The sequence below is a fragment of the Lissotriton helveticus genome, chromosome 11, assembly GCF_964261635.1.
Source record: "Lissotriton helveticus chromosome 11, aLisHel1.1, whole genome shotgun sequence".
Classification (NCBI taxonomy): domain Eukaryota; kingdom Metazoa; phylum Chordata; class Amphibia; order Caudata; family Salamandridae; genus Lissotriton; species Lissotriton helveticus.
In genome coordinates this window covers 55,483,539-55,510,624 of record NC_136072.1, presented here as the reverse complement: position 1 = coordinate 55,510,624, position 27,086 = coordinate 55,483,539, and the positions used below count along the sequence as shown (strand labels likewise).

At 46.1% G+C, this 27,086-nt stretch overlaps 1 protein-coding gene across 2 annotated transcripts in view; it reads right to left on the bottom strand.

Moving 5' to 3' along the window:
* LOC144792784 (deoxyribodipyrimidine photo-lyase-like) overlaps nucleotides 1–23,748 on the bottom strand; it is a 36,805-nt gene extending 13,057 nt beyond the window's left edge. The window contains exons 1-6 of one of the 2 annotated variants that reach the window (XM_078667981.1): nucleotides 23,624–23,748; nucleotides 9,916–10,457; nucleotides 8,582–8,727; nucleotides 2,804–2,986; nucleotides 1,941–2,099; nucleotides 855–1,053 (exon numbers count right to left, since the gene is read on the bottom strand). In XM_078667981.1, the coding sequence (XP_078524107.1) occupies nucleotides 855–1,053; nucleotides 1,941–2,099; nucleotides 2,804–2,986; nucleotides 8,582–8,727; nucleotides 9,916–10,457; nucleotides 23,624–23,640 (1,246 nt within the window). In that variant the 5' untranslated portion in view covers nucleotides 23,641–23,748. The remainder of the gene's footprint in view (nucleotides 1–854; nucleotides 1,054–1,940; nucleotides 2,100–2,803; nucleotides 2,987–8,581; nucleotides 8,728–9,915; nucleotides 10,458–23,623) is intronic. The other variant, XM_078667982.1, reaches the window with a different exon arrangement.
* Nucleotides 23,749–27,086: the final 3,338 nt, after the last annotated feature.

Genomic DNA, 27,086 nt, shown 5'->3' with positions numbered 1-27,086 from the left:
TGCATACTCTAAATGTAACAAGACTGTAGTTCACACATTTGACCAAGAGAAGATTTCAGTCACATTTATGTAAAGTGAGGAAAGGGTTTAAGCTTTCCACAGTGATGCTCGAGCATTCAATGAATTTCAAGCATTGTCAGGTTGATAGTACTACTGCATGTAGCGTGACAAGTTATGTGGGAAATGACCCACAACTTTGGGGGTACATCTCCAATACCCATGGTGGTTAAGGAAATTCCATCATCATAGCATTGGCTGAATTTCTGCTAGAGGCCTTCCACCAAAAATGCATCTCCTGTAGCAGGCAGCCACTTTATGGAGAACCATCTGACATCATGCAGAGAATTCAAGATGTCTGAACCAGTGAGGTGGAGAGACACCAATCATACTGGTGTGTAAACATTTTGTTAGCAAAATTCTAATTCAGCATTGAAGTCTTCACTTAGAGATTTCCAGAGCAAGATCACAATTAGTTGTTAGTGGTGGTGACCCCGATATACATGCATTTTGTACCAGATATTTGCATCGATTTAGTGTTCCTCATAGACCTTTATCAAATATATCCCAGGGCAGAGAGGCGGCTACTGAGGTTAGTTACCCTCTTATTAATGCCCTTATCACAGCTGGAAGGGCACTGGGCCTGATCCAAGCGAGAGTCATAGGAAGAGGGAATCTATCGGAAGATGATGTTGGTACAGAAAGAACTCCAAAGCTACAAACGTTGACCATCCCCCTTCCAAGGTATACAGGTTCTGGAAGCTCTGCACACTAAATGCCACGACACATACATCAACAATCATTAGAATATAGTGCTACCTTATAACAAATGAAACAGTAAATATCTGCACACTCACCAAAGTGAAACCATGGGGACAGGTTGCTCAGCGCGTTTTTGTTTGGATTATTCCGGTCAGTGCCGAAGAATTTCAGGCGCTCGGCTATGAAGGACTGGAGCACGGCCATGCCCGCCTTTGTGCCTGGCTTGGCCCAGTCTACTTCCTCCACAGTCCTGTCCACTTGAAGGCTGGCTCTGCAGGCGTCCCAGTCGATTGGCTGATTGGATCCATCGACGTAAAACAAAAATAAAAAAGACAGTCATTGGCATTACTAATTCACAGAAGAACAGTCCTTGAGCCCTTTTTCTACTGGTATCTATTGACCAAACTGAAGTGTTAAGATGCATTGTATCAATGTCGCTGCAGCACTGTAATGGTGCGTTGTATCAACTGTATGCCAATGTCTTGAAATTGCAAAATGCAATGTACGTGGATAAGCCAAATGTGTCATACAGTTTTATATTCGTTTGGAATAAAATTAATAAAATCTGTTTATCAAAAAAAGATACAGTGTAAGCAGCTCAACGTGCACTAGAAGTTTATTTACTTCTGTGAAGCCGGCACAAGGGATGGGGCAAAAATTGAATAGTAAGGCAGCGCTGGAGTATTGTAGATACAAGAGGGTCACAAGGACAGAGTACATCAGGGTAAAGCCTTACTGGCTGGCAGCTAAGCTTGGCATGGGTACATGGAGGAGAAAAAATATTTGCCACTGGAGACAGACAAATACTAGTCACAAGGGATGACATTAACAGGTCCATATCGACAAAGTATATGATAGGCTTGTTTTCTTTGCCTCAGGAACTTAGTAGCACACCATTTAACCCCATTTTTAAGGACATTTACCCCAGGTTAATGGCCTTATTATTCTACCAAATGCGCCACTGAAGATCATCAGTACATTAAAAACCCATAAAAAGGAATCAATAGCCTTGAAATGAATCCAGGCTCCAGGATGTTTACCTAAAAACTCAAAAGTTTCAGATTAATCTTGATCCGGCTGCTTCAATTGTCGACAGGAGACCAGAGGAAACCTTACGTCTACTCTGAAGCTACGTGAATATCATCTGCCACATGAGCTGCGATGACCCACTCACTCATTACCTCTGCTTGAAACTTGCTTTCGTAGGGATGAACCATCACCGGGGGGAACTCGGTCAGAAAATCTGGGACTTTATCATGGATCTTGTTCCTAATCGTTCGAGCACCATACTCTTGCTTGATTGACGCCAACCAGCATGGAACGACATTGTGGGCATCAACCTGGAAACAAACAAAATAAATGTAGCAGGGGACTGGGTGAGGTGGTGGCAGCGAGAAAGTCACATGTAGTTTTAACTCCACCATGCTGAGGCCAACTGCATTTACCATTGGGACAGCAGGTGATGTTAGTTGATGGACATACAGAAAACAAGCCAAGAATTGCTAGTATCCAAACCATAATACCAGGGGGAAATAGTGTTGAGTAATTTATATTCAGGCCAAGCTAGTACAAATAACTAATGCAACCCAGTAACAGATACACGTGACAATGACTGAACCAGTGGGCACTGGAGAAACCATTAATGTTATGGTCATTAATACTAGGAAATAAACAATAAACTACAGTGGGTGAAACCCATTAATATTGCCAGTGCTCCTTTATCTGCGCTTATTTATAATCCTGCTCATTGGTGTATTTGTAGCCCTTTTATGACAATCTACAATAAAGGGATTTCTAAACAGATTACTAGCACACAGGAGGACTTACTCACTTAGCAAGGACCACATAACAGAAGCGTGAATAACAATGGACCAGGGCCCTTTTAAAGACTCCAATGCCTGGCATGGTGCTTGCTGATGACACAGTAGACTGGAAATTGTACTTGTACTGAACACTAATTTTGCAAAGAGTTTCTTTCAGGTTTGTGAAAGTATTGGAAAAGAACACTATGTTACTACATAAAGTCGATATCGCAAGATTTTACCTGCACGAAAGGTACATCCTCTGGCAAGCGTTCTTTCACATCCTCCACCCATTGCATTGGCACGCGCAGCGGGGCGAAGTCAGTCACCACACCCCCAATGCTGTGCTTCTTCACAAATTCTGGGAGCACATCCTTGGCAAAGCCGATCAGCAGGTGGAAAGAGATCTTCAATTTCTTGCATTCCTAACGAGAGAAGCAAGTATAACATCAGTCAAAAGAGTGATGATGGTGCAAAAGACAAAGCCTTTGACACGTCGGCAGGAATTATTCAGTTAATTGAAGCCCATAGCAAATAGAGCCATTTCAACTACAAAATAATGCAGAAATACATTGTTTCTTAACCAATGATCATGAAAAACTACTGTTAGGTAAACATGCACCCCTGGCTTATACCCCTAAAAATAAAACAATGCAACTTTAACTGCTTGTTGTCACACTGCCAACCTTGTTTTCTTGTACAGACCCCTGCACACTTATGTTTTCATAATTGTACACCCTAAAGAATTCCTTCAATCCTACGCACTACATCTTCTTCTCATACATTCTCACCTAGACGTCCTCGCTAGAGGTGCTCCCATATCCTAGTGCCCTGCCCTCCATTGCTACTCAGAATAAATATTTACTCTCTTACCATCCCCAAGATGTCTGCCCCGATTCCCTGGCCTTTTCAAATGTTGTCTTCTAGCCACATGTTCTGTATTTTCACACTTAGTACATGGCAACAAAAGGCAGGCCTTTTCCTCCCAGACAAGTATATGCCACTCCCAGGGGAGTGGTCCCAGATTATGAGTCCCATATTGGGGTCAGTGTGACACATGGAGACCTCCAGAGGACCATATACCACAGAGAAAGGATGGTCACAACAGACTGATACCTCCAAGGCTCCCTCCTATCAACTTTAATTACCTTAAAATATTTTTTTACAGAATAGATGTGAACACTTGCAGTTCCCCCAAACTTCTTTTCCACTCTTTCAGTACAAAAGGCCAGCGACATGCTGCCCCAATCCATGCCTTTCGGCAGATGCTGCCTAGTTGTATGCCACCTCGATTCTTTAACCCCTTCCTTGCTCATGACGAGCTCAGCTCGTCATGCAGTACACTGCTCGTGTGCTCATGACGAGCTGACAATGGGATTTAAGGGAGATCAGCACCAAGCGAGAATTGCTGTAGCATTGATAGTGTTAATCTCTCGCACACTAGTTCTTCAGTTTTTGTGTCAGAGGAACTTTCCTCAAGTTGTACCTGCAGAATCAAACATGCCTGTGAAAGCAACATAGAGTGGCTCAGGAGGGGATTCCGATTCATACAGGTGGACACTGCCAAAGCTGTAATATTGTCCATGTGCTCATCACTGTCTCTTGTTCCTCTTCAGTTGAGTAGCCCTGTCCTATCCGCACTTGTATCAGACAGGTCTCAATAATCATATAAAGCTGCACTGACGAGAAGCGCCTTTGCGAACCTAAATCACAAGCTTTGTGCACATAACTATAGGACTCCTGTTCATTTAAATCAGTAGATTAGTTATGAGACATTGGCATTCAGTCCAGTTTTAAGCACAGCAGGAGTCTGCACCCATTTTTTAGCTATTGATGGCTTGCTTTTATAGTAGGAACACCAACATTTCTAAACAAGCATCATCAAACTCAATAGGTCTGACCTATGTGAGAGCTAATGCCTTTGCCAATGTCTTTTAGACATTTCTACATCAGCGTGGCTGCTGTTCAGCATGGCTAAATGTTATTGGTGTAGAGGAGAGTGGCACAAAGGAGAATGGCATGGTGTTACAGTGGAGTGGCATCGAGTGGGGTGGCATAGAGGGACTAGAGTGGCATAAAATAGAGATGAGTGACATAGAATCGAATTAAGTGGTGTTGAGTGCTGTGGAGTGGGGGGAGTGGTGTGGAGTGGGGGAGTGGAGTGACGTAGAGTGGAGCGGCATACAATAATACAGTTGTGGTTGTAACTCATGCGTCAATAGAGACGGCAGAAAAGGTAAAAATGCAACATAAATAGGAAACCGTATGCCTGTGTTAAAAGTTGGAAAGTGCATTGTACGTTCAGCAATAATACCAAGAAACTTATAAAAAATGGTGCAGTGCAAAAAGACGAGGAAGAACTAACAGCCTGATTCATGTAGGTAAATTGCACTCGCAAAGGGCCAGAGTCTGAGAATCTGGCCCTTTGCGAGTGCAATTTTTGCATTTGGTATTCATGATACCAAATGCAAAAATCGCTATGTAAGAAGTCGCATATTTGCGTGGAATGGCATTTAAGGAATCTCTAATAGAGATTCCTCAAATGCTATTCATGACACAAAACAAAATAGCGATTTTGGACTTTTGGGGCCGCTATTTACCGACAGGTCAGACCTGTCGGTAAATAGCAAAAACTCGGAAAAATGCTTTTAAAAGCATTTTTCAAAGTTGCATGTAGCACACACACATGTCCTTTGGACATGTGTGTGCGCAACACCTGCCCAAAAGTACATTTTAGGGGTGCTACAGGGCGTCCTTTGGACACCCCTGGCACCCTTAAAATCGCTATCTTAGTTGCGAGTAGAAAATTGCTACTCGCAAATCCCCATTCATTCCTATGGGCCTCTTGGCCCATAGGAATGAATGGGGAGTATTTGCGAGTAGCAATTTGCTACTCGCAAATAAAGAACATGTAGGAATCGCTATTTAAGTAGCAATTCCTACATGAATGCCGTTTTGCGTGTCCTCAATAGCGAATCGCTATGATTCGCTATTAGGGACACGCAAAACGGCATGTACATGAATCAGGCTGTAAGACAAGGAAGAACACATGTACTTGCCTCATGCTCCAGGGAAGAGCCAACACGAGAAAGGAAGTTAAGCAATCAAAAGATTGCAAATGAGAGTGACACAGAAAACAACTAATGGTATGCTTTGGGCGGGTTGTAAGCCCACTGAAATGTAATCAATAACTCTCGCCTACACAGCTGAGGGCTTTGGAAGGGCTCTGAATAAGCAATCCTATGCTGAGCAGTAAAGAATGATATTTTGAAATTTACAGCAGTCGATTTTGGAAATAAAGTAAAATATTACTTTTAATTTTATAACTGTACGGAATAAATTCAATTACATGTTTACACTCATGTAATTATTCAAATTACACATAGTTAAGATAGTATAGATAAAACTTGTATGAGAGTAACCAACATGGTATGTATTCCTTTAAATAAAGTTTTTATTCCTGAGGCTCTCGCCTGGTTGTTGCTGCTGTTCCAAAAGCCCAATAAAAACATTTTAAAAAGAAAATGTTTTAACCAACAAGAAAGTGTACATTAGATGATCCCAACTATTGCCACTAAATCTACAGAGTAGAGTGTAATTAACAAATCATGTATGGATAGATATGTGAGATAGTCCTGGATAATAATCAGGGATATAGAAGGCACAACACTGATCCCCACCGTCACATAGTGCAACCTTCATCAGCTGTCGGCGTCTAGAGTATATACTGGTGAACGTCACAAAATAGAGAGCATTCCACTGTAATCTATGTATAAATGTCAATCTATTATAAAAATATAAAGCAAGCGAGGAAAAACAATCTCTCCTTACAACTTGCAGAGGCAGGCAACTGTCCAAGGGAACTGTTCAAAATCTTACAGAGTTTTGTAAAACCCACAGCTAGTGAGAGCCCCGATGATGCTTCACAAACACTTTGTGATGAGATTTCTATGTTCTTTGAGGACAAAATTAATCTCATCTACAACAAAATTTTAACCTCTAGGGGTGCAGGAACCACGACTTCCCTCCCCAATGACCCACCCACACAGAATAAAAACTCATTACTTACCTTCCCTCCAGTTAGTGATTTAGACCTGCCAACCCTCATCAACCACATAAAAACCGGTTCTCCCAATGACTACCTCCCTGCGAAAATGGTCGCTCCTCTGATCACCCTCTTGGGACCCTCCATCCAGTCTGTAATGAACCTCTCACTGACTGAAGGACAAGTCCCAAGGGAATGGAAGATTGCGGTGGTAAACCCAATAAGGAAAAAAGCGGCCTCCCCCTGGACAGATCTCTCTAACCTTCGGCCCATCTCCCTCCTACCATACATCGGTAAGATGACAGAGAGGCACGTGAACACCCACCTATCAAATCATATCGAGGCAGCGGAAGGCCTGGACCATTCACAATCTGGGTTCAGGCCTAATCACAGCACCGAATCAGCCCTCCTAGCAGTGACCAACAACATCAGGATGACACTGGATGGTGGGGGGTCTATGATTCTGGTGCTGCTGGATTTATCCGCTGCCTTCGATACGGTGTCTCACGAAGTGCTTCTCGGTCGTCTGAGGGATGTGGGACTGGGAGGTGTTGCTCTGTCCTGGATGGAAAGCTTTCTCTCCTGCCGCTCTCAAGAAGTCAGATTGGGCTCCCATAAATCCATCTCTAGGGAGCTCACCAGGGGTGTGCCACAGGGCTCATGCCTAAGCCCCACATTATTTAATGTGTATGTGGCCCCCCTGGCTGACTTAGTGAGGTCCTTTGGGTTTACCCCGGTGTCTTACGCCGACGACACCCAACTTCTGTTCCCTTTTAAAACCTTTACACCTGCTCTACAAAAATCTTTTGCAGAAGGAATGAGGGCTGTGTCAAAGTGGATGGCTAAGAACTGCCTACAATGCAATGTAGGCAAAACAGAAGTACTACTGTTTGGGGAAGCGGTCACACTATGGTCTGATGAGTGGTGGCCCCTAGAACTGGTACCTGTTCCCATCCCAAAACAGACCGTGAAAAACTTGGGAGTGCTATTCGACCAAGCCCTGACATTTAAAGACCATGTCAACCAAGTTGCCGGTACATGTTTTAGGGCCATTGGACTGTTGAGAAGGGTGTTTCCCTACCTACCTGACAACCACAGGAAGACCTTAGTCCAGTCATTAGTTATTAGTAGATTGGACTACTGCAATGGCCTTCTTTTATCAACCAACGAAGGCCAATTTAACAAACTGCAAGTAGTCCAAAACACGGCGGCGAGGCTAGTCCTAAACGCTCCATCCAGGACCCCCTCCCGACCTCTACTGACTAAACTCCACTGGCTGCCAGTGCGGCAACGCACTAAGTTTAAAATTTTGTGCACTATCCACAAATGTCTGATAGGAAAGGGGCCCAAATATCTAACAAAGGCCTTCCAACCCTATGTCCCAGGTTGCTCCTTACGATCCAGCAACTTCCAGCTGTTACAGGTTCCCAGAATTAAAAAATCTCGCCAAGGAGGCCGTGCTCTGGCACACACTGGACCTGCTCTCTGGAACTCTCTTCCACAAACACTAAAACTTATCACTAATCACCTATCCTTCCGAAAACCCCTCAAAACCCATCTTTTTCCAAGTAGTTAAACATTCTTCATTCTCTCAGTCACTCTCTAACATGAACTGGGATAATCTATGTTCCTTCTGCTGGCAAAAGCGCGGAGATACCCCTTCGGGGGTCTATTCAGGCGCTATACAAGCATATAAATAAATAAATAAATAAATAAATAAATATGTACAAAGAAAGTAGACAAGCCTCTTGTGCCTATGGCATTGAAGTCCAGCTTCGCCACACAAACAGCGAGAATGTCAACTTCCAGTGGGTGACTCTGGAGCCACATTGGCTTTCAACATCGACTTGAAAATGAGCTTTCTAGTGTTGTGTGCATCTCACATAGTTAAGATTTAAACATCTGAGTTTCCAGGAAACAGTATTACTCCTCTTAAACTCTCATTCTCTCCTGGCCTCCGTCTGGCAGCACTCACCTGAGCAACTTCCTGCAGTCCCTTCAGCATAAAACCAAAGTGTCGAATGGTGGCTTCCAGGAACTTGGGGACAAGACAGAAGCAGACGTGGAGAGGTAGCTTCTCTTTGAGAGCCAGGCGCTGGGCATACAGGAAAGCCCAATTATCTGAAATAAAAAAATGGTTTTAAAAACGGGTAGAAAGAAAGCGAGAAATCAGCAGAGTCAAGACAAAGATAATTAATAGATTCTAACTAGGTAGGAATTAGACAGCAGAGCATTTGTACAATATTGGATTCTTCAAGCTGGTAACTATGTACTATCATCTTGAAAAGAGTAGGCTAGGAAACAGGCGGATTGAAGGGGCCGGGCTTTCTTACTTGCTACAACTACTAGGTCACTAAGATAAGTAGAGCTATACCAACACCGGATATGTTAAACACAGTGGACAATACTGAAAAATGCTGCACAGGCTGCGTATGATGGTATGTATTTACTTAGGGTACATCTGAATGTAAATCATCCTATACCCTGTTCTCACACGAGCATAACCAAGTGCAGAGTCCATCCACTCTCATCCGAGCATCCTTCGGAGGTTCATCAACATCATACTCAATCCTTCCTAGGCTACATTTGACCATTTGCTCTGCCAAACATATGCAGGATTATAAGTGACTCAACAAGGAAGGGAAGCTCTGACTTGCACCCGTTAGTGAAAGCCATGAACGCTGCAGCCTGCAACCATCAGTGAAATGACAAAGTACTGCAAGACCACACTAGTGGTTGAGGCATGTTATGTTAATGACCAGTAATGTAGCTGGCACGAGGCCACGAGTCACCTAGTTATGTACTTCACCACTGAATTAAAGTTATCGAAAGGGCTAACAGGCATTCAGGCTCCAAGGTCACCACCTCATCTCATACAGTAGGATGGAGAAAGGAGTGTGAAACTTTCATGAGTTTGCGTGTGAAATAATTAGTGGGTACAATAATGGAAAAATGGGTGTGCTGGGGGCGAAAAGATAGGTACAAAACATTGATCTACAAAAAAAGTAGGCCATTGCGAAACTTACATTTTGCTGGCATATTTGTGTTATGCAAAATTCACAAAATTATTACACCTCTTTGCATAATTAAGCATCATTCACTGTAAAAAGTAACCATGAATGGCGGAATTGGAGGTAAAGATTTACTGCCAGGCCTAGTCTGCTAGGGGCAGCTCAATCACAAACTCACAGGATCAGCTGTGATCCCAGGGGGCCTGAAACTAATAAAGCAAACAAAACCCACACAAGTCCCTGTGAAATAGTGTTATGCATCCTACACGAGAAATGGTAAAGCATGCAGGGCTCCCACCTTCCACCCGCTGGTCGCGGGACATCCAGTAGACAATCCCGCAAGAGTCCTCTTTGAGAGAGTTATTTTCACTGGAGATCAGGCGAACTCTCTTCTTGTTGAATTTGAACTCCGCCACTGAAGATGCAGCTTTCAACCTAGAGTTCTTTACAGACTCAAACAGGTCTCCACTTTCAGCCACACTTTTCTCTTCTAGTTTCTGCTTTTTGGCGTCAATATCAGAGGGCTCCCCACTGTCAGTCTTAGATGTCTTCCCAGTGTCTTTTCCCCCCACTTTATGCTTGGCTGGCTTGATCTGAGAGGATGTGCTTGTGGACTTTGGTTTTGATATACTTTTCTGAGGCTTTGAGGACTTTTCGCTCGGCGCCTCATTCACGTCAGACTTCGGTTTCTTTTCCTTTTGAGACATGTTTGAGCCTTGCTTGGTGTGTAGGCAGCGTATAGGAGATAGGATGCGTTCCGAAAATAATCCAATGCTACTTCTGTGGCAATGAAGTATCCTGGAACGGTTCAAGATTGGAATCCAGCGACTTAACGTGCTGCTAGAAAACCACACAGAATGAGAAATAGTTAAACATACATATAAACAAATTAAATTAAATGCACAAAAAAGGTAGTACCGTAGTTGAATGCAACAACATTTTATGACTATAGGAAGGACAGGATTAGAAACTGCTTCCCATGTACTCTAAAACCATGGGATTAGTGGTCACTTTCCATTGTTTATCCTCTTCTAATCGATGCTGGATAACTATGGAGGCAAATGTTTTAAGTGTGAACAATGCACAGCATTGGACGTTGGCCTGTTTTTAGAAGCTAAAGGAATGGAGGCATATGGAGATATTGAGTTTCCAGATTAGACAGATTAGTAAATGAAAGAATGGAGGAGAAGGGGAGTATCTCCCAGGACTAGACCCCAAATATGCTGGTTTCACCGTCAACAGTTGCATAATAAATGAAGGTGTTGTAATCTGAAGTTGTTGGAAATCTGAGCAAAAGGTTTAAATTTAGGAAATAAGAGGTCTACAGACTTCCCCATACCATACAGAAAGCATGTAGGAACCTACTGTATAAGGCGAGCAGCAAGCTGAGAATAAAAGCCTTGAGAGGAACACTGTCCGTTGCAAGTCTTAGGTGTGATTTCACACCTCACCTTGGAAGCGGTGGAGGAGAGTTCTTCTAAGGTTTTCTTTAAGAAGTTAATGGTGGCAAACTAATTGCGTTACTTGAATCCTCTGCTTCTGTGATTTCGGTGAAATCTGCCACTTGACAGTTCTCAGTACAGGGAGATTTACTCAGCAGTCATTCTTTAGGGCCATCTATGAAACCAGTCCCTTTATGTTTCGGAGCTCCCTCCCCCCACTTTGATTTATGAGCAGATCCTTGGGAGTCACTATTATATATACAAAAAAGCACCATTTTATTATTATGATTATTAATAAAAATATGAAGCAGACACAATTGATAAAATAGTCAGAATTGTCAAGTTCGATAGTTCAAAATTATACTGGTTTATGCTTTTAAACAGGTTACTTGGCGGCCAGAAGAAGACATTTAATGTGCAAGTGTAGGAAAGTGGCTCATTTTGAAAAGGTTAATCCCACTTTTTGTCTGGTATTTGATGCGATTTTGACTGGAAGTGCACTGGGTCCCTACTAACCAGGACCCTAGTTCATATCTCTTTATCAAAACTGTGCAATTGTTTCCCTCAATTGGTAAACTCTTAAGAACTCTCTGTAAGTCCCTAGTAAGTTGTACCCCAGGTACATAGGGCCTGAGGTACTAAAGGGGGTCTATGAGGGCTGCAGCACGAATTGTGCCCCCCCCCCCCCAAGGGACCCCTCACCAAACACATGCAAGACTGCCATTGCAGGCTGAGTGTTTTGGTGCAGACAAAAGTGAAAACACGAAATGGCACACACACATCTGTGTGTCATGTCTCCTAACACTGCATTTAATATTTGTAAGTCATCTCTACATCAGGCCTGACAGCCCTAAGGCAGGGTGCTTAATATTACATGTGCGGGCATACCTGTATGAGCAGATATGCCCCGTGCTGGTCAGTGCCATTACTGCCAGTTCAAGGGACCAGGGAAGCCATTTTAAAACATGTGCTGCACACTGGTGAAAACGAGTTGTCCAGCTACATGATGGCTTTACCGAAGACACGGATTTTGGTATAAAACATCTCGTATTGATAAAACCACACCAATTTCAGTGATGCATTTATTAATACATTTACCCAGAGGGCACCTTAGAGGTGTCCCCGTCTGAAAACCTACCAGCCACTGGTGTGCTCACTGACTGGTTTCTGCAGCCTGCCACTCGAGACAAGTGTCCAACCCCCAAGGGTGGGAGCCTTTGCTCTCAGGAGGTGAGAAACAAAGCCTGCTCGGGAAAGGGTGTTTACACACCCTCCCACGGGATGAACTAGTGAATAGCATTCCAAGGCATGGGAGCTTCAAAGAAGCCACAGCCTCTGAAATGCGAGTATTGCTCCCCTCACAGGAGAGGAAGTTTACCTCCTGGAGATTGCTCCCGTCAGCTGCTGTACTTTACCTGAACGCTGCATTGACTTTTACTGGTGACCTCTGTGCCTCTGGGCCGGTCACTCCTCCACGCACTGCGCACACTCCCCGTGGGTGTGCCCTGCTGCCCGTTCCCGCCGCTGCTCGCAGCTGTGCCCCTGACCACGAGGCGTGGTCTCTGCTTCTGAAGCGCAGCGCCGCTTCTGCTGCCTGCGTGACCTTTTCTTTTCCTGCCTCTGCCTCCGCACTCTGGTCTGTCCCCCCTGTGTTGGGACTGCTTTCCCCCGCTTTGCCCAGCTTTTTTCTTCCTGCCAGTCTCTTGCCCAGTCCGCCGCTTTCCCGCCGTTTTTCCCGCCGTTTTTACTCCCGCTGTGCCCTCGCCACATCCCCGCTCCCCGCCGCTGATCCCCTGCGGCCCCGCCCCCCTCCACCAGGAGCCTTCCCATTCGCCGCCCCGCTCCCGCCTCCCAGCTGCCCCTCCCTCGCTCCGCCCCCTCCACCCTCCTCTTATGGCAGAGTGGCCAACGCGCAGCGTGCACGCGCAGCGGGCGCGCCGATTGCGTGCCGAAGGCGCGCCAAAGGTAAGCCCGTCTGCGCCTGGACCGCGCCCAGTGCCAGGAACCCTGGCCCTCGCAGACCCCAGCCCTCCCGCCGGACCTACGACGCCGCCACCATCAACGCACTCAACACCGGCCGAATCCTAGGCTGCTACCGAGCCACCCCGAAACGGACCCACGGACCCTTCAGCTGCCACGCCTGCAAGTTCACCTGCATCCGGACCTGCCCCGCACCAACACCCGCCAAGCCGAACAGCAGCAGCAACCACCTGAAGTGCATCCTCCTCAACACCCGCTCCGTCCACAGACACGCCACCGAACTCTGGAACCTCCTCGACACCACAGCTCCTGACGTCGCCTTCCTCACGGAAACCTGGATGAACGACTCCTCAGCGCCCGACATCGCCATCGCCATCCCAGAGGGCTACAAGATCATCCGAAGGGATCGCATCAACAACACAGGAGGAGGCATCGCCATCATCCACAGGGACACCATCCGCATCACGACCAACACCGACGACACTCTGACAACCGCCGAACACCTGCACTTCCAGATCCACACCGACCCGAAGACCACCCTCAGAGGCACCCTGATCTACCGACCCCCGGGACCACGCACACAATTCAGCGAGGACATCGCCGACTTCATCAGCCCGCAGGCCCTCCCCTCCGCTGACTACATCCTCCTGGGGGACATCAACTTCCACCTGGAGAACAACAACGACCGCAACACCATCACCCTGCTCGACAACCTAGCCAACCTCGGCCTTAAGCAGCTGGTGTCCACCCCCACCCACCTCGCCGGACACACACTCGACGCTGTCTTCTCATCCAGCAAAGACATCGCCTTCAGCCACGCCACCGGACTCCACTGGACGGACCACAGCTGCGTCCACTTCACCTTCAAAAGAACGACGATCCACCACCACCTGCAACAGGTTGCTCGAAGAAGCTGGAACAAGATCACAGCCGACCAGCTCGCCGCGTCCCTGAGCCAGCACCCTCCCTCCAGCTCAGCGAACCCCAGCCAGGCCGCCGACAACCTCACGAAGTGGATCAGCAACTGCGCGGACGAACTCGCCCCACTGAGGACCCCGCCCAGCAGACCCGGCAGCAAGAAGGCCCCATGGTTCACCGACGAACTCAAGAGCTCCAAGAAGAACTGCCGAGCCCTCGAGAAAGCCTGGAGAAGAGAACCAACACCGGACAACATGACCACCCTCAAGCTTGCCACCCGGAAGCACCACCAACTGATCCGCGCCACCAAGAAAACTGCATTCAAGGACCGGCTGGACAACAACGCACACAACTGCAAGGAACTCTTCAACATCGTGAAAGAGCTCTCCAACCCCAACGCCGGAAACAACGACATCACCCCATCGCAAGACCTCTGCAACTCCCTCGCCTCCTACTTCCACAACAAGATCGCGGACATACACAACAGCTTCAGCACCCAACCGACGCACGCCACGACCGAACCACCGCCCCCCACCACCACCCTCCGCGCCTGGACTCCGATCAGCACCGATGACACCGTCCGCATGATGAACTCTATCCACTCCGGATCTCCAACTGACCCATGCCCTCACCACGTCTTCAACAAGGCCGACGCCGTCATCGCACCCCACCTGCGGGACATCATCAACACCTCCTTCGACACCGCCACCTTCCCGGAGAGCTGGAAGCACGCCGAACTCAGCGCCCTACTCAAGAAACCTACAGCGGACCCCACCGAACTCAAGAATTACCGCCCCATCTCGCTCCTCCCGTTTCCAGCCAAAGTCACCGAGAAGACCGTCAACAAACAGCTGGCCGCCTTCCTCGAGACAAATGGATCCCTCGACCCCTCCCAGTCTGGCTTCCGAGCCAACCACAGCACCGAGACCGCCCTCATCGCTGCCACCGATGACATCCGAGCCCTGATGGACATCGGAGAAACAGCGGCCCTCATCCTCCTAGACCTCTCCGCGGCTTTTGACACTGTCTGCCACCGCACCCTAGTGCAGCGCCTCAGCAACGTCGGAATCCAGGAGAAAGCACTGGAATGGATCATCTCCTTCCTCGACGGAAGAACACAGAGAGTCCGCCTACCACCGTACAAGTCAGAGGCCACCGAAGTCATCTGCGGCGTCCCTCAAGGATCCTCGCTGAGCCCCACCCTCTTCAACGTCTACATGAGCCCCCTCGCGGCCATCGCACGCCAGCACAACCTCAACATCATCTCCTACGCGGACGACACCCAGCTGATCCTCTCCTGACCAACGACCCCGCCGCCGCCAGAGCCAACCTTCACGAAGGGATGAAAGAAGTAGCCGAGTGGATGACGACCAGCCGCCTGAAACTGAACTCAGACAAGACGGAAGTCCTCATCCTGGGCTCCTCGCCCTCCGCCTGGGACGACTCCTGGTGGCCCCCCGCCCTGGGCACCGCACCCAAACCGACAGACCACGCACGCAACCTGGGCTTCATCCTGGACTCCTCCCTCTCCATGACCAGACAAGTCAACGCCGTCTCCTCGTCGTGCTTCAACATCCTGCGCATGCTACGGAAGATCTTCCGGTGGATCCCCACCGAGACCAGGAAGACGGTCACCCAGGCCCTCGTCACCAGCCGTCTGGACTACGGCAACGCCCTCTACGCCGGAACCACCGCCAAGCTCCAGAAGAGACTCCAGCGGATCCAGAACACCTCAGCCAGACTCATCCTCGACATCCCACGACACAGCCACATCTCCGGACATCTGAGAGACCTCCATTGGCTCCCCGTCAACAAAAGAATCACCTTCCGTCTCCTCACCCACGCACACAAAGCCCTTCACGATCAGGGCCCGAGCTACCTCAACAACCGCATCAACTTCTACGCTCCCAAACGCCACCTCCGATCAGCCAGTCACGCCCTCGCCGCCGTTCCCCGCGTCCGAAGAGCGACAACAGGAGGAAGGTCCTTCTCCTACCTGGCCGCCAAGACCTGGAACTCCCTCCCTCCCGACCTGCGCCTGACCCAAGACCACCTCTCCTTCAGGAAGAAGCTCAAGACCTGGCTGTTCGAGCAGTAGCAGCACCCCCCCCCCCCAAGCGCCTTGAGACCCTCCGGGTAAGTAGTGCGCTCTACAAATGTCTTGATTGATTGATTGATTACTCCCATAGGATAACATTGCAGCTTCTAAAAATTGCACTGTGAACTTTTTGAACCAATCTTGCCCGTGCTAAAAGCCAGCCCTGCATAAAAGGTGTTCAGAACGCATGCTTACCAATTTATTATGTTTATAGCAGACAGTGTATCACTATCCTGAATATACAAACAAGCTCACATCAGGAGCAGTCGATGTCAATTCAAATAACTGCAATACACAGCTGCCTCCAAGTGCATCGCTCATCCACTACAGAGGCACTATTACCACATATTTTAGGTAAGGATAGTGGGGTGGAATATGTATTCTCTCCTTCTTTTAAATAATTAGATAACCGTTTGCGTACTCACAGGTATATTTTTTCCACATGTATTATTATATATCTTTTTTACTATAGATTTAGAAATTGTTCGTGGGGAAATAAACTCTTCGCTAAAGGTGGCCAGATCCTGGCCAGTGGTATACTAGAAGCTGGTATAAGTGATCAACAGTATATTTTTCTGGTAAGACCAATACTCCTCTGTTGAGATCCAATAACCAACCTAAAAATAAGGCCTTTGGGTGTAAGAGCAATGTGGATCTGATCCCATTTCGTATCTAACTGTGTACTACATGTATAGGAGAATTAACATTGGACATCCTTTAGCACCGGTTTAAGAACAGGCCCCATGGATAAACATATAGTTTGATATTATACCTAGGCTTGCACGTAATTTGTGGATGAACAGGTTTCTATTTTAAAATGATAAACACAATGAAAATTTATTCCCCGTAATTTTGAAAACTATGAACTGTTTTGGGTTCATTGGAGACGGTGGTCCAGTAGGCCCGGCACTATTGAATGTCAACTGCTCAAATATATAAATAAATGGATATATTATTCTGTATTATGTCGAGTAATATTAGGACTGTACTCGCAACACAGGGAAAGTGTTTGCAAGGTTTTGTACTAGCACTGCAATTTTAGATTGTAATAATATTATATAGGAAGTGGATAATTCCTGTTTTTTTAAAAAATGAATGTTATGTTGATTATGTGTATATTTTGTATTTCTTTAGATGAGAAATTGTGGCTCCTGAAGAAGGCGTTGTCTGCAACGCCGAAACGCGCGTCGAACAATAATCATTGCCACTATTTATTATTTATTTAAAATTTATCTATTTGTTAATTATTCATCAACGAACACACACTGGAGAAAAACCATACCATTGCAGTGAATGTGGAAGTAGTTTTAGTGAATCTTCAAAATTAAGGAGTCATCAGCGAACACACACTGGAGAAAAACCATACCATTGCAGTGAATGTGGGAAGAGATTTTTTCGCTTATCAGTCCTACATATACATCAGCGAGCACACACTGGTGAAAAACCATACCATTGCAGTGAATGTGGGAAGCACTTTAGTCAATTATCATACCTAAAACTCCATCAGAGAACACACACAGGGGAAAATTTGATAGCCTCTGAGGCGGAAGCCGGAGGTGTTTGTAACTTGCTCAATTTTAAAACTGTCACCTAAATAACTTGTATTCACTGTTCTTTTTAACCATACAAACGCTCTGCCTTACCTACTGGAAGCGCTGCTGACACGCGCTAATCCAGCTCATCAGCCTCGGGGAATCACCATTACCGAGAGCACGCCAAAGGCGAAGCCACGCCCCCTGCGAGGCCACGCCCACCGACCCAGCCTATAAACGCTCTCCTAGCGCACCGATCCCCAATCATTTGATAGCCTCTGAGGCGGAAGCCGGAGGTGTTTGTAACTTGCTCAATTTTAAAACTGTCACCTAAATAACTTGTATTCACTGTTCTTTTTAACCATACAAACGCTCTGCCTTACCTACTGGAAGCGCTGCTGACACGCGCTAATCCAGCTCATCAGCCTCGGGGAATCACCATTACCGAGAGCACGCCAAAGGCGAAGCCACGCCCCCTGCGAGGCCACGCCCACCGACCCAGCCTATAAACGCTCTCCTAGCGCACCGATCCCCAATCATTTGATAGCCTCTGAGGCGGAAGCCGGAGGTGTTTGTAACTTGCTCAATTTTAAAACTGTCACCTAAATAACTTGTATTCACTGTTCTTTTTAACCATACAAACGCTCTGCCTTACCTACTGGAAGCGCTGCTGACACGCGCTAATCCAGCTCATCAGCCTCGGGGAATCACCATTACCGAGAGCACGCCAAAGGCGAAGCCACGCCCCCTGCGAGGCCACGCCCACCGACCCAGCCTATAAACGCTCTCCTAGCGCACCGATCCCCAATCATTTGATAGCCTCTGAGGCGGAAGCCGGAGGTGTTTGTAACTTGCTCAATTTTAAAACTGTCACCTAAATAACTTGTATTCACTGTTCTTTTTAACCATACAAACGCTCTGCCTTACCTACTGGAAGCGCTGCTGACACGCGCTAATCCAGCTCATCAGCCTCGGGGAATCACCATTACCGAGAGCACGCCAAAGGCGAAGCCACGCCCCCTGCGAGGCCACGCCCACTAACTTCCAGCACAAATGTGTCGACCCCCCCAGCGCAGCGGACGAGCGCAGCGGGAGCGCCGTTTGCGCGCCGAAGGCGCGCCTAAGGCAAGCCCGTCTGCGCCCGTCCGCGCACGGCCGGGCCTAGGGCCAGACCCCCTGGCTGCCAGAGCCTCCGTCAAAACCACATATTCCCGCCGTGATCTTTTAAGCCTCAGGCCTTCCCTCGCCTCCTCATGCAGATATATACATGACATGGATGGACCCTTTGTCAGCTGCACGAACTGCCAGCCTGCTCAGCTTCAAATCCCGACACGAGTACTGAAGCATTCAACTCTCAAACTTGCCTCACTCAACTGTCGCTCTCTCCCTAAACATGCGACACAAATCCACCATCTTATAGAAGACTGTGAGATTGACATTCTCTTCCTAACGGAAACGTGGCTCACCCCACACTCTGACTCGGACACAGTGTCAGCCACACCTCAGGGATTCCTCATCCAGTCCCTCCCTCGACCACTTGGCAGAGGGGGAGGCATCGCCATTATTTACCGTGACTCCTTCACCTGCAACGTTAGCGATGCACAAATCCCAGACTCGGAAAGTCTTCAATTCTCAATTAAACTTGACCCTACGAACTCCCTCTCAGGGATTCTAATCTATCGTCCCCCCGGCCACCCCGGCCCTTTTTCCAATGCCCTCCTAGACATGGTAGCAACACAGGCTCACTCCGCCTCGAACTTCATCTTAGTGGGAGACTTGAACATCCACTTTGAAGACACGGCAGACTCTGGAGTAGTCGACCTGATCTCCGAACTAGCGGCCTCGGACCTCCGTCTCATTAACTCAGGAGCCACTCACATCAAAGGCCACCTGCTGGACCCAGTGTTCACCAGCACCCCCGCGATGCAAGAAATAGATTCCATTCCCCTTCCCTGGACGGACCACTTCTTGGTCCTATTCCAACTCCCAGGACCCCTCAAGAAACCTCAGAAACCCCCCTCCTTCACCAAAGGCAGGACCTGGTCCAAACTACCGATTGAAGAATGGGCCAACACCCTGACATCTACCACCCCTATTCTCGACAATATCCCGGACAACGCCGATAGCAACTTCAGAAATTGGATCACGACCTCCCTTGACTCTGTGCTTCCACTCAGAATGCGCGAAGATAAGACCAACAACATCGGCTCTGCTCCGTGGTACACCCCAGAACTCCGCCAGCTCCGCAAAAACTGTAAAAGAGCTGAACGGCTTTGGAGAAAAGACTGGCACAACGCCAGCAAAGAGGCATACCATTCCTCAGTTAAAACCTATAAAACCGCAATCAAGCTCTCCAAAGCCTCTCACTATGACACCCGGATAAAGGAATCATCCAATTCCTCTAGGGAATCTTATCTCATTGTGAAGGAGCTTCTGAAAGTTCCCATCGTTTCCTCGCCCATCACCCCTTCGGTAGATAGAAGTAATGACCTAGCCTCATACTTCAACAACAAAATTGCCCGCATCCTTACATCCCTCCCTCCCCCCAGCTCCCCTTCCCGTAGAAACACTATCCAACCCCCCAATGAGACGGGATTACGTCCCCAACTCGAGACATTCAAGCCGACAACGCCCAACGAGGTGGAAACGATATTGAATAAAATAAAAAGTGGATCTCCTTTAGACCCTGCACCTCTGAGATTCCTTAAAAACGTGGCCCCCGCTATCACCCCTACAATCACGGAGCTTATCAACTGCTCACTTGCTCAAGGATCAGTCCCCCACAGCTGGAAAAAGGCAGTGGTGAAGGCACTTCTAAAAAAACCTCAGCTCGACCCTACTGATATGGCAAACTACCGGCCCATATCACTCCTCCCGGGGATTAGCAAGATCACCGAGAAACTGGTGAATAGTCAACTCTCCAGATTTCTCGAGACTAATAACATCCTGCGGCAATCCCAAACTGGGTTCCGTCCGGGACACGGCACAGACACTGCCCTGCTTGCCGTCATCGAGGAAGCAAGGCGCATTCTAGATTCAGGGGGATCAGTGGCAGTGATCCTCCTGGATCTGAGTGCCGCCTTTGACACGGTCAATCACCGTGTTCTTCTTCACCGACTGACTGAAGCAGGGCTCACCGGGACGGCACTCAAATGGATAGAGTCCTTTCTCACTGAACGTACGTTCCAGGTCTGGGACGGCGAATTCCACTCGGCCACACTCCCACTCTCCAGCGGGGTTCCTCAGGGCTCCTCCCTGAGCCCCACTCTCTTTAATGTGTACATGGCCCCCTTGGAAGATGTGGTAACACCATACGGGATAAAAATCGTGAGCTATGCCGACGACACACAATTGGTCGTCTCCCTCTCCCAACTTGACGACCACCCAGACAAATTACCAAACTGTCTTACCGAAATTCACGGGTGGATGTGTGAATCGTCATTAAAACTCAACGGTTCCAAAACCGAGGTGATGCTCATGGGCAAACAATGGGCGACCATCCCCCCGGCAATATGGCCAGACGCGTTCGGGGAAATCCCCACCCCGAAACACGAAATCAAGACCCTCGGAGTCTGGCTAGAACCCGCTCTCTCAATGAAGACCCAAGCGGCCAAAACTGCCGGAACCTGTCTGGGGCTTCTGCGAACTGTTCGCAAAATTCTCCCCCTCCTACCGCCCGTATCTAGGAAACTAATAGTACAGGGCCTCATACTGTCACGGCTGGACTACAGCAACTTGGTCTACCTAGGTGCGCCGGAAGCCACCTTAGCGAGACTGCAAAGAACCCAGAATGCTGCAGCCCGCCTAATTATGAGCGTACCTCCTAGAGTATCCGCCAAACCCTCCATCAAGGCGCTGCACTGGCTGCCAGTCCGCCAAAGGGTGGAGTTTAAGGCCATGTGCACGGCCCATAAACTAATTAACGGATCGGGACCTGCGATCCTCAGGGGTCTGGTCACCCCCTACACTGCACCAAGGGCCCTACGGTCGGAGAACGAGCACCTGGCCAACATCCCTAAATTCAAAAGAGCACGCACTGGAGGCCGACGCTTCTCTGTCAATGCGTCCACCGGTTGGAACTCTCTCCCACGTTCCCTCAGACTGGAACTCAACCACCTGACATTCAGGAAAAAACTTAAAACCCTTCTGTTCCCTAAATAAACCCTCTACCTCTCACCCCCTCAGCAGGACTCAATATTAACAGCGCGGGGATGCCCTCGGGTCACCAGGCGCTATACAAATTGCTAAATAAATAAATAAATAAATTATTTTTAATTTTTTGTCAACTTATTTGTATTGAAGTATAGTATGTTATGTAATTTGTTTTTATTTTTAATTATTACATGTATGTTCATGTTAGTATGACAGTTGATGTCTACTTTTTAATATGATTGCTATTAAATGAACCAAACTGATTTTATAAATAACTTACTTTTGTGCTAGTTTCCTTTGAGTGTACCTTTCCCTGTTTGATCTATAGTTGGTCATTGTAATTTATAGCTTTGTATTTCCTTTTGAGTCGCTATTCACACACAGCAGAACGCATGCTTATCCAGTCCTCTGCCTCCCTGTACAGCATTGGTACAAGTGTCAGTTGCAATTTTGATTCTATGCAAATATCCATGAAGGAGTCACAGAGTTGGTAAAATATTGGCAAGGCAAAAGTATAATAAAATGCAGCGCTTACAGATGAGTGGTAAAGTACAGGACATGCGAGGAAGTAAGTGCGGGAGAGGGTGAAAAGTGGTTGCGGAAGAGGAAAGAGAGGAGGTGTGAGATATGCAGATAGAGAATTTCAGAAAGATGTTGCTAGAAAAATGGCATAAGTATCTAACACAGACTGCAAACGAAAGTGTTGTGAAGAGAAGAACGTAAGAGGCTGAGACACACTGAACAACACTACCCCTTGCACAGACCTTAGTGAAATGTAATAGTCTCATGTGTTCAGAATTGAAACTGTTCAATTGTATTTACACAAAAATCATTGGAACACATTTATCTTAAATAGCTAACGATTGCTTGCAGACTGACTAGCCCTGGCTTGTTATAGGTGTGTGTTAGTTTGTGCATCATATCCCTGGAGGCACTAACAGAAAGCTCAGAGAGAGGCACAAAATACTAGTCGGGAAGCATGCTATGGGAAATTTGTTTACATGTTTAAGCCACGTCTCTTGGAAGAATCCAAGTTACACCTCTTATGGCACACCGATTTCACCGAACACACCCGCTTCATGTCATGTGTAGTAAGCTACTTCTTAGCTCTTCCCAATGCACTGCTCAGTTAGAATGTATGATGACATCACAGAATGCCTGGGTGCCAGTGTGTCTGGAATGTCAGTTGCTGAAACCAGGCTGAGCAGCAGGAGCCTGCTCCTGGTGAGGCTGTGCTTGTATCATCTATGTTATCCTATCCTTGATTGATTGATTGATTGATCCTGGAACCAAGTTACGATAAAATATTACTTAACTATACAGCTGAACTCTGCATCATCCATCCTTTTACCACACCATGACTAAATTTAGGCTGGGACGAGGAATGCACCAGAACCCTACAACAGGATGAAAACACCTCTATTTTGTTGAACTGCATCCCCCCTCCGACCCCACTTAATGGAACTCTGCTTTTCTGTATATAGAGATAACTCTAATCACTAGTATATGCAGTAGACCTTTGTACTCTCTACCATTCCTAGGTGACTCTTAGAGTATATCCATTAGTATCTCTTCCTTTAGTGACTTTACTATTTGTACATTTGCAATTTTTTCTGTTTGTATCTTTTATGTAACGCATGTAATCCTTAGTCCTTATGTTTTGCAACTGGTTCTTATGTAAAGCGCTTCGACACCTTCGGGTAAAGTTCGCGCTATATAAAATCGCATTAAATAAATAAAATATATTAAAGGAAAGCTGCTCGTGCACAAGGCTGTGCCCGAACAGTTGCAATGGAAGCTTTGCACCGGGCAGAGGAGCGCACCCTAGCTTGGCATGCATCGGACAAAGACGTTCTTGCTCTGCATTACTAATGCCATACTCACCCTGCTCTCCGCAGCATGCACGACGACCAGCCTCTGCTCCTTATGCAATATGGGCCGTTCAGGCACCTTGTGTAACAGCAGCACACCACAATACGAGACAAGCCCAACCACCTCAGAGAAAAAAAAACAAAAGCTGCAGCCCATACTAACGACGTCAGCTGGCAACAAAAATGCACGTTTTAAAATCAACGTCTACGCAACCTTTATGTCTGAATGCAGGCGCTCGCCCGGGAACTTCCAAAACTTTACTGCAGTACTAACGTGTATAAGCCAGCGCTTTACATAAAAGTACTGGCCATCCAAGTTTTGTCATAAAATGTTCGAAATTTTGCTTTGCACGAAATAACTAAAATAGTTTCGGGGAAATATCAATGAATTTATGTGGAAACAAACTCGCTAAAATACACGCGTACTAAATAAATTACCTCATTAATATGTATACGTATTACGTTTAAACGCTAGCATAATACTAAAAAGACTTCAGAAAAATATTATTTTTATGTCTTTCTTGGTTGGACTTGTGAGTGCTCTAGTGACTGTGCTGACAGTATAAAATGGTGGACACCTTTGCAAAAGTCGACAAGGAAGCATTGCTTCAGTCTGTCGTCAGTTTCTTGGGCGGCAAAGGTTGAAACGAGTCCACTCCCAGCTCAAAATACAGCAGCACTTTCTGAGCTTTGTTTGTATTTACGTTTGATCTTCACCGCGGTCTGCTTTTGAAACTAGTCAATTGCCATGTATTCGATTTTGCGCACAAAGAGGCTCGATGGAGCGTTGTGCGTTTCACTAGTAAAATATAATCCTGAGCAAATCTACTATTTGTGTATATATGTATATAGAGATAACTCTATGGACACAGAACCTCTAATCTGACCTATTAGTCTTTCAAAGGAGAGTTAATCCAAACCTTTCACAAAGATGCAACACTAATAGAAGGTATTCAAATAGACATATTATTCTTTAGTTTTTCATTTATTTTCTATTTTTCAGAATTTCAGGTAGAAAAAACATTTTAGCATTTTTTAAATATTTTTTTTAACATACAGTAGATAAATAATTCAGTACTAGAAAAACATTATTTACAGTGACTGACTTTTTTAGAACCCCACATACAAACTAAACAGTGCTATCTATCTCTCTGTCATTCATACTGCATTCACTCAATTACATACTGACTCATACTAGTGACAAAATACAATAAAATACAACAAGTTAGAAAACAACGTGAAACGTTCTGGATTTACAATCTGGACACTGTCCGTCATGGACATAATGAGGAAATAACTTGGATAATAACTGTCTAAATTTGGTACACTACTAGTATGTCCCCACATTAAAACATCTTAGAGGAACTTATAACAGCAATTTCTAACTACCACATATCTTGAGCTAATATATATGCAATATAGGCGAAATCCCTTTGCTATTTAATGAGTTAAAAAGTAATATATAGGCACGATTCTGATACATACTAGAATTACCCCACAACTATCATAGCTATAATTTTTCTTTACATAGCTATACCACCATAAATACTATTTGGCAGGCTCAATCGAGTTGGTAAATGAAACATGAACACCATCTTGGATGCGTTATACAACAGGGGTGTTAGTCCCTTTTTGATGTCCTGTATAGCATTAGATTGGAACCTTCTCGCTAGTCCTTCGACTATGCCCACTAAGTGCAAGTAGGCGTGGTTTCACTATAGGTATCACCTGCACTTTTTCCAGTCGCGCGGATTATAAAACCGGCTTACACCCGTGTGCCATTAGCAGCGTTGTTCGAGGGAGCGGTACGGACTTTAACATTGCAGCAAAATTATGGCACAGGTATGATATTTTGGAGACAGCTCACCCGTAATCGCTCGTAAAGTATAACGCAGTAAGCGACCGATTTAACCATTAGCATTTGTTTTCCGGTAGCCTTTTGATGCGTAGTCTGTTACTCAGGCGCTACACTTCCGGTGGATTAGTCACCACCACTCGAAGACTACTACCAAACAAGAAACTATCCCCGAGGCTACCTTATATACAGCTATACAACACTTACGTAGTTGACTCTTGCCGTGCCTTTAAGTTTCTGTGAACAGTTCGTCAATAAGGCAGCCATACATTTTGTGATTATGATCATGAGTTAACCATGTAATGAGCTCAGGGTCAAGCGTTACTGTGCTAAAACAGCCCCATGAGGCTTGCAAAGAAAATCTGTAGACATAACGTGTGACGGTAGCACACAGTACTTAAACAGTGGATCTGCAGCAAACTCAAATAGTAATTATAAGCATGTTATCAGCCCGGTCTCTGAAATTAAAAGCCCTATAATTAATCCACTACGGACAAGCTACTTACATCGGTTCGATAACGAGCTAATTATTTCGAATGCTCGTAGTCCTTGCCAAAATCCCATCCACATTACTATTGCCTTACCTCTCATTAGTAGATAATCTCAGTGCAAAACACACGTTGTGCTGGATGTATGACGTTAAAACGCATACTTTTACAACGCATACCGTTACAACGGGACTTTTACAACGCAAATACTAATACAACGCATGTATTTACAACGCATTTTTTTACAACGCAGGTACCTTTACAACGCATACCATTACAACGTAAGTATTGGTAAGTATATATAATTTTTTTAATTGTATATTATTTAAAATTAATATAATTTAATGTAATTGTAGTTAATTTAATTTAATTTAATTTCATTTAATTAATTTAATTTAAATTTTATTTTATTTTTACCCTGTACCCCTTTACCCAAAAACCCAAAACTGACCCTGAACCCTAAAAATACCCCTTTACCCAAAAACCCAAAACTGACCCTGAACCCTAAAAATACCCTTTTACCCAAAAACCCAAAACTGACCCTGAACCCAAAAAATACCCCTTTACCCAAAAACTGAAAACTGACCCTAAACCCTAAAAATACCCCTTTACCCAAAAACTGAAAACTGACCCTGAACCCTAAAAATACCCCTTTACCCAAAAACTGAAAACTGACCCTGAACCCTAAAAATACCCCTTTACCCAAAAACTGAAAACTGACCCTAAACCCTAAAAATACCCCTTTACCCCAAAACTGAAAACTGACCCTGAACCCTAAAAATACCCCTTTACCCAAAAACTGAAAACTGACCCTAAACCCTAAAAATACCCCTTTACCCAAAAACTGAAAACTGACCCTGAACCCTAAAAATACCCCTTTACCCAAAAACCCAAAACTGACCCTGAACCCTAAAAATACCCCTTTACCCAAAAACCCAAAACTGACCCTGAACCCTAAAAATACCCTTTTACCCAAAAACCCAAAACTGACCCTGAACCCTAAAAATACCCCTTTACCCAAAAACCCAAAACTGACCCTGAACCCTAAAAATACCCCTTTACCCAAAAACCCAAAACTGACCCTGAACCCTAAAAATACCCCTTTAAAAAAAACCTAACATATAACATTTTAA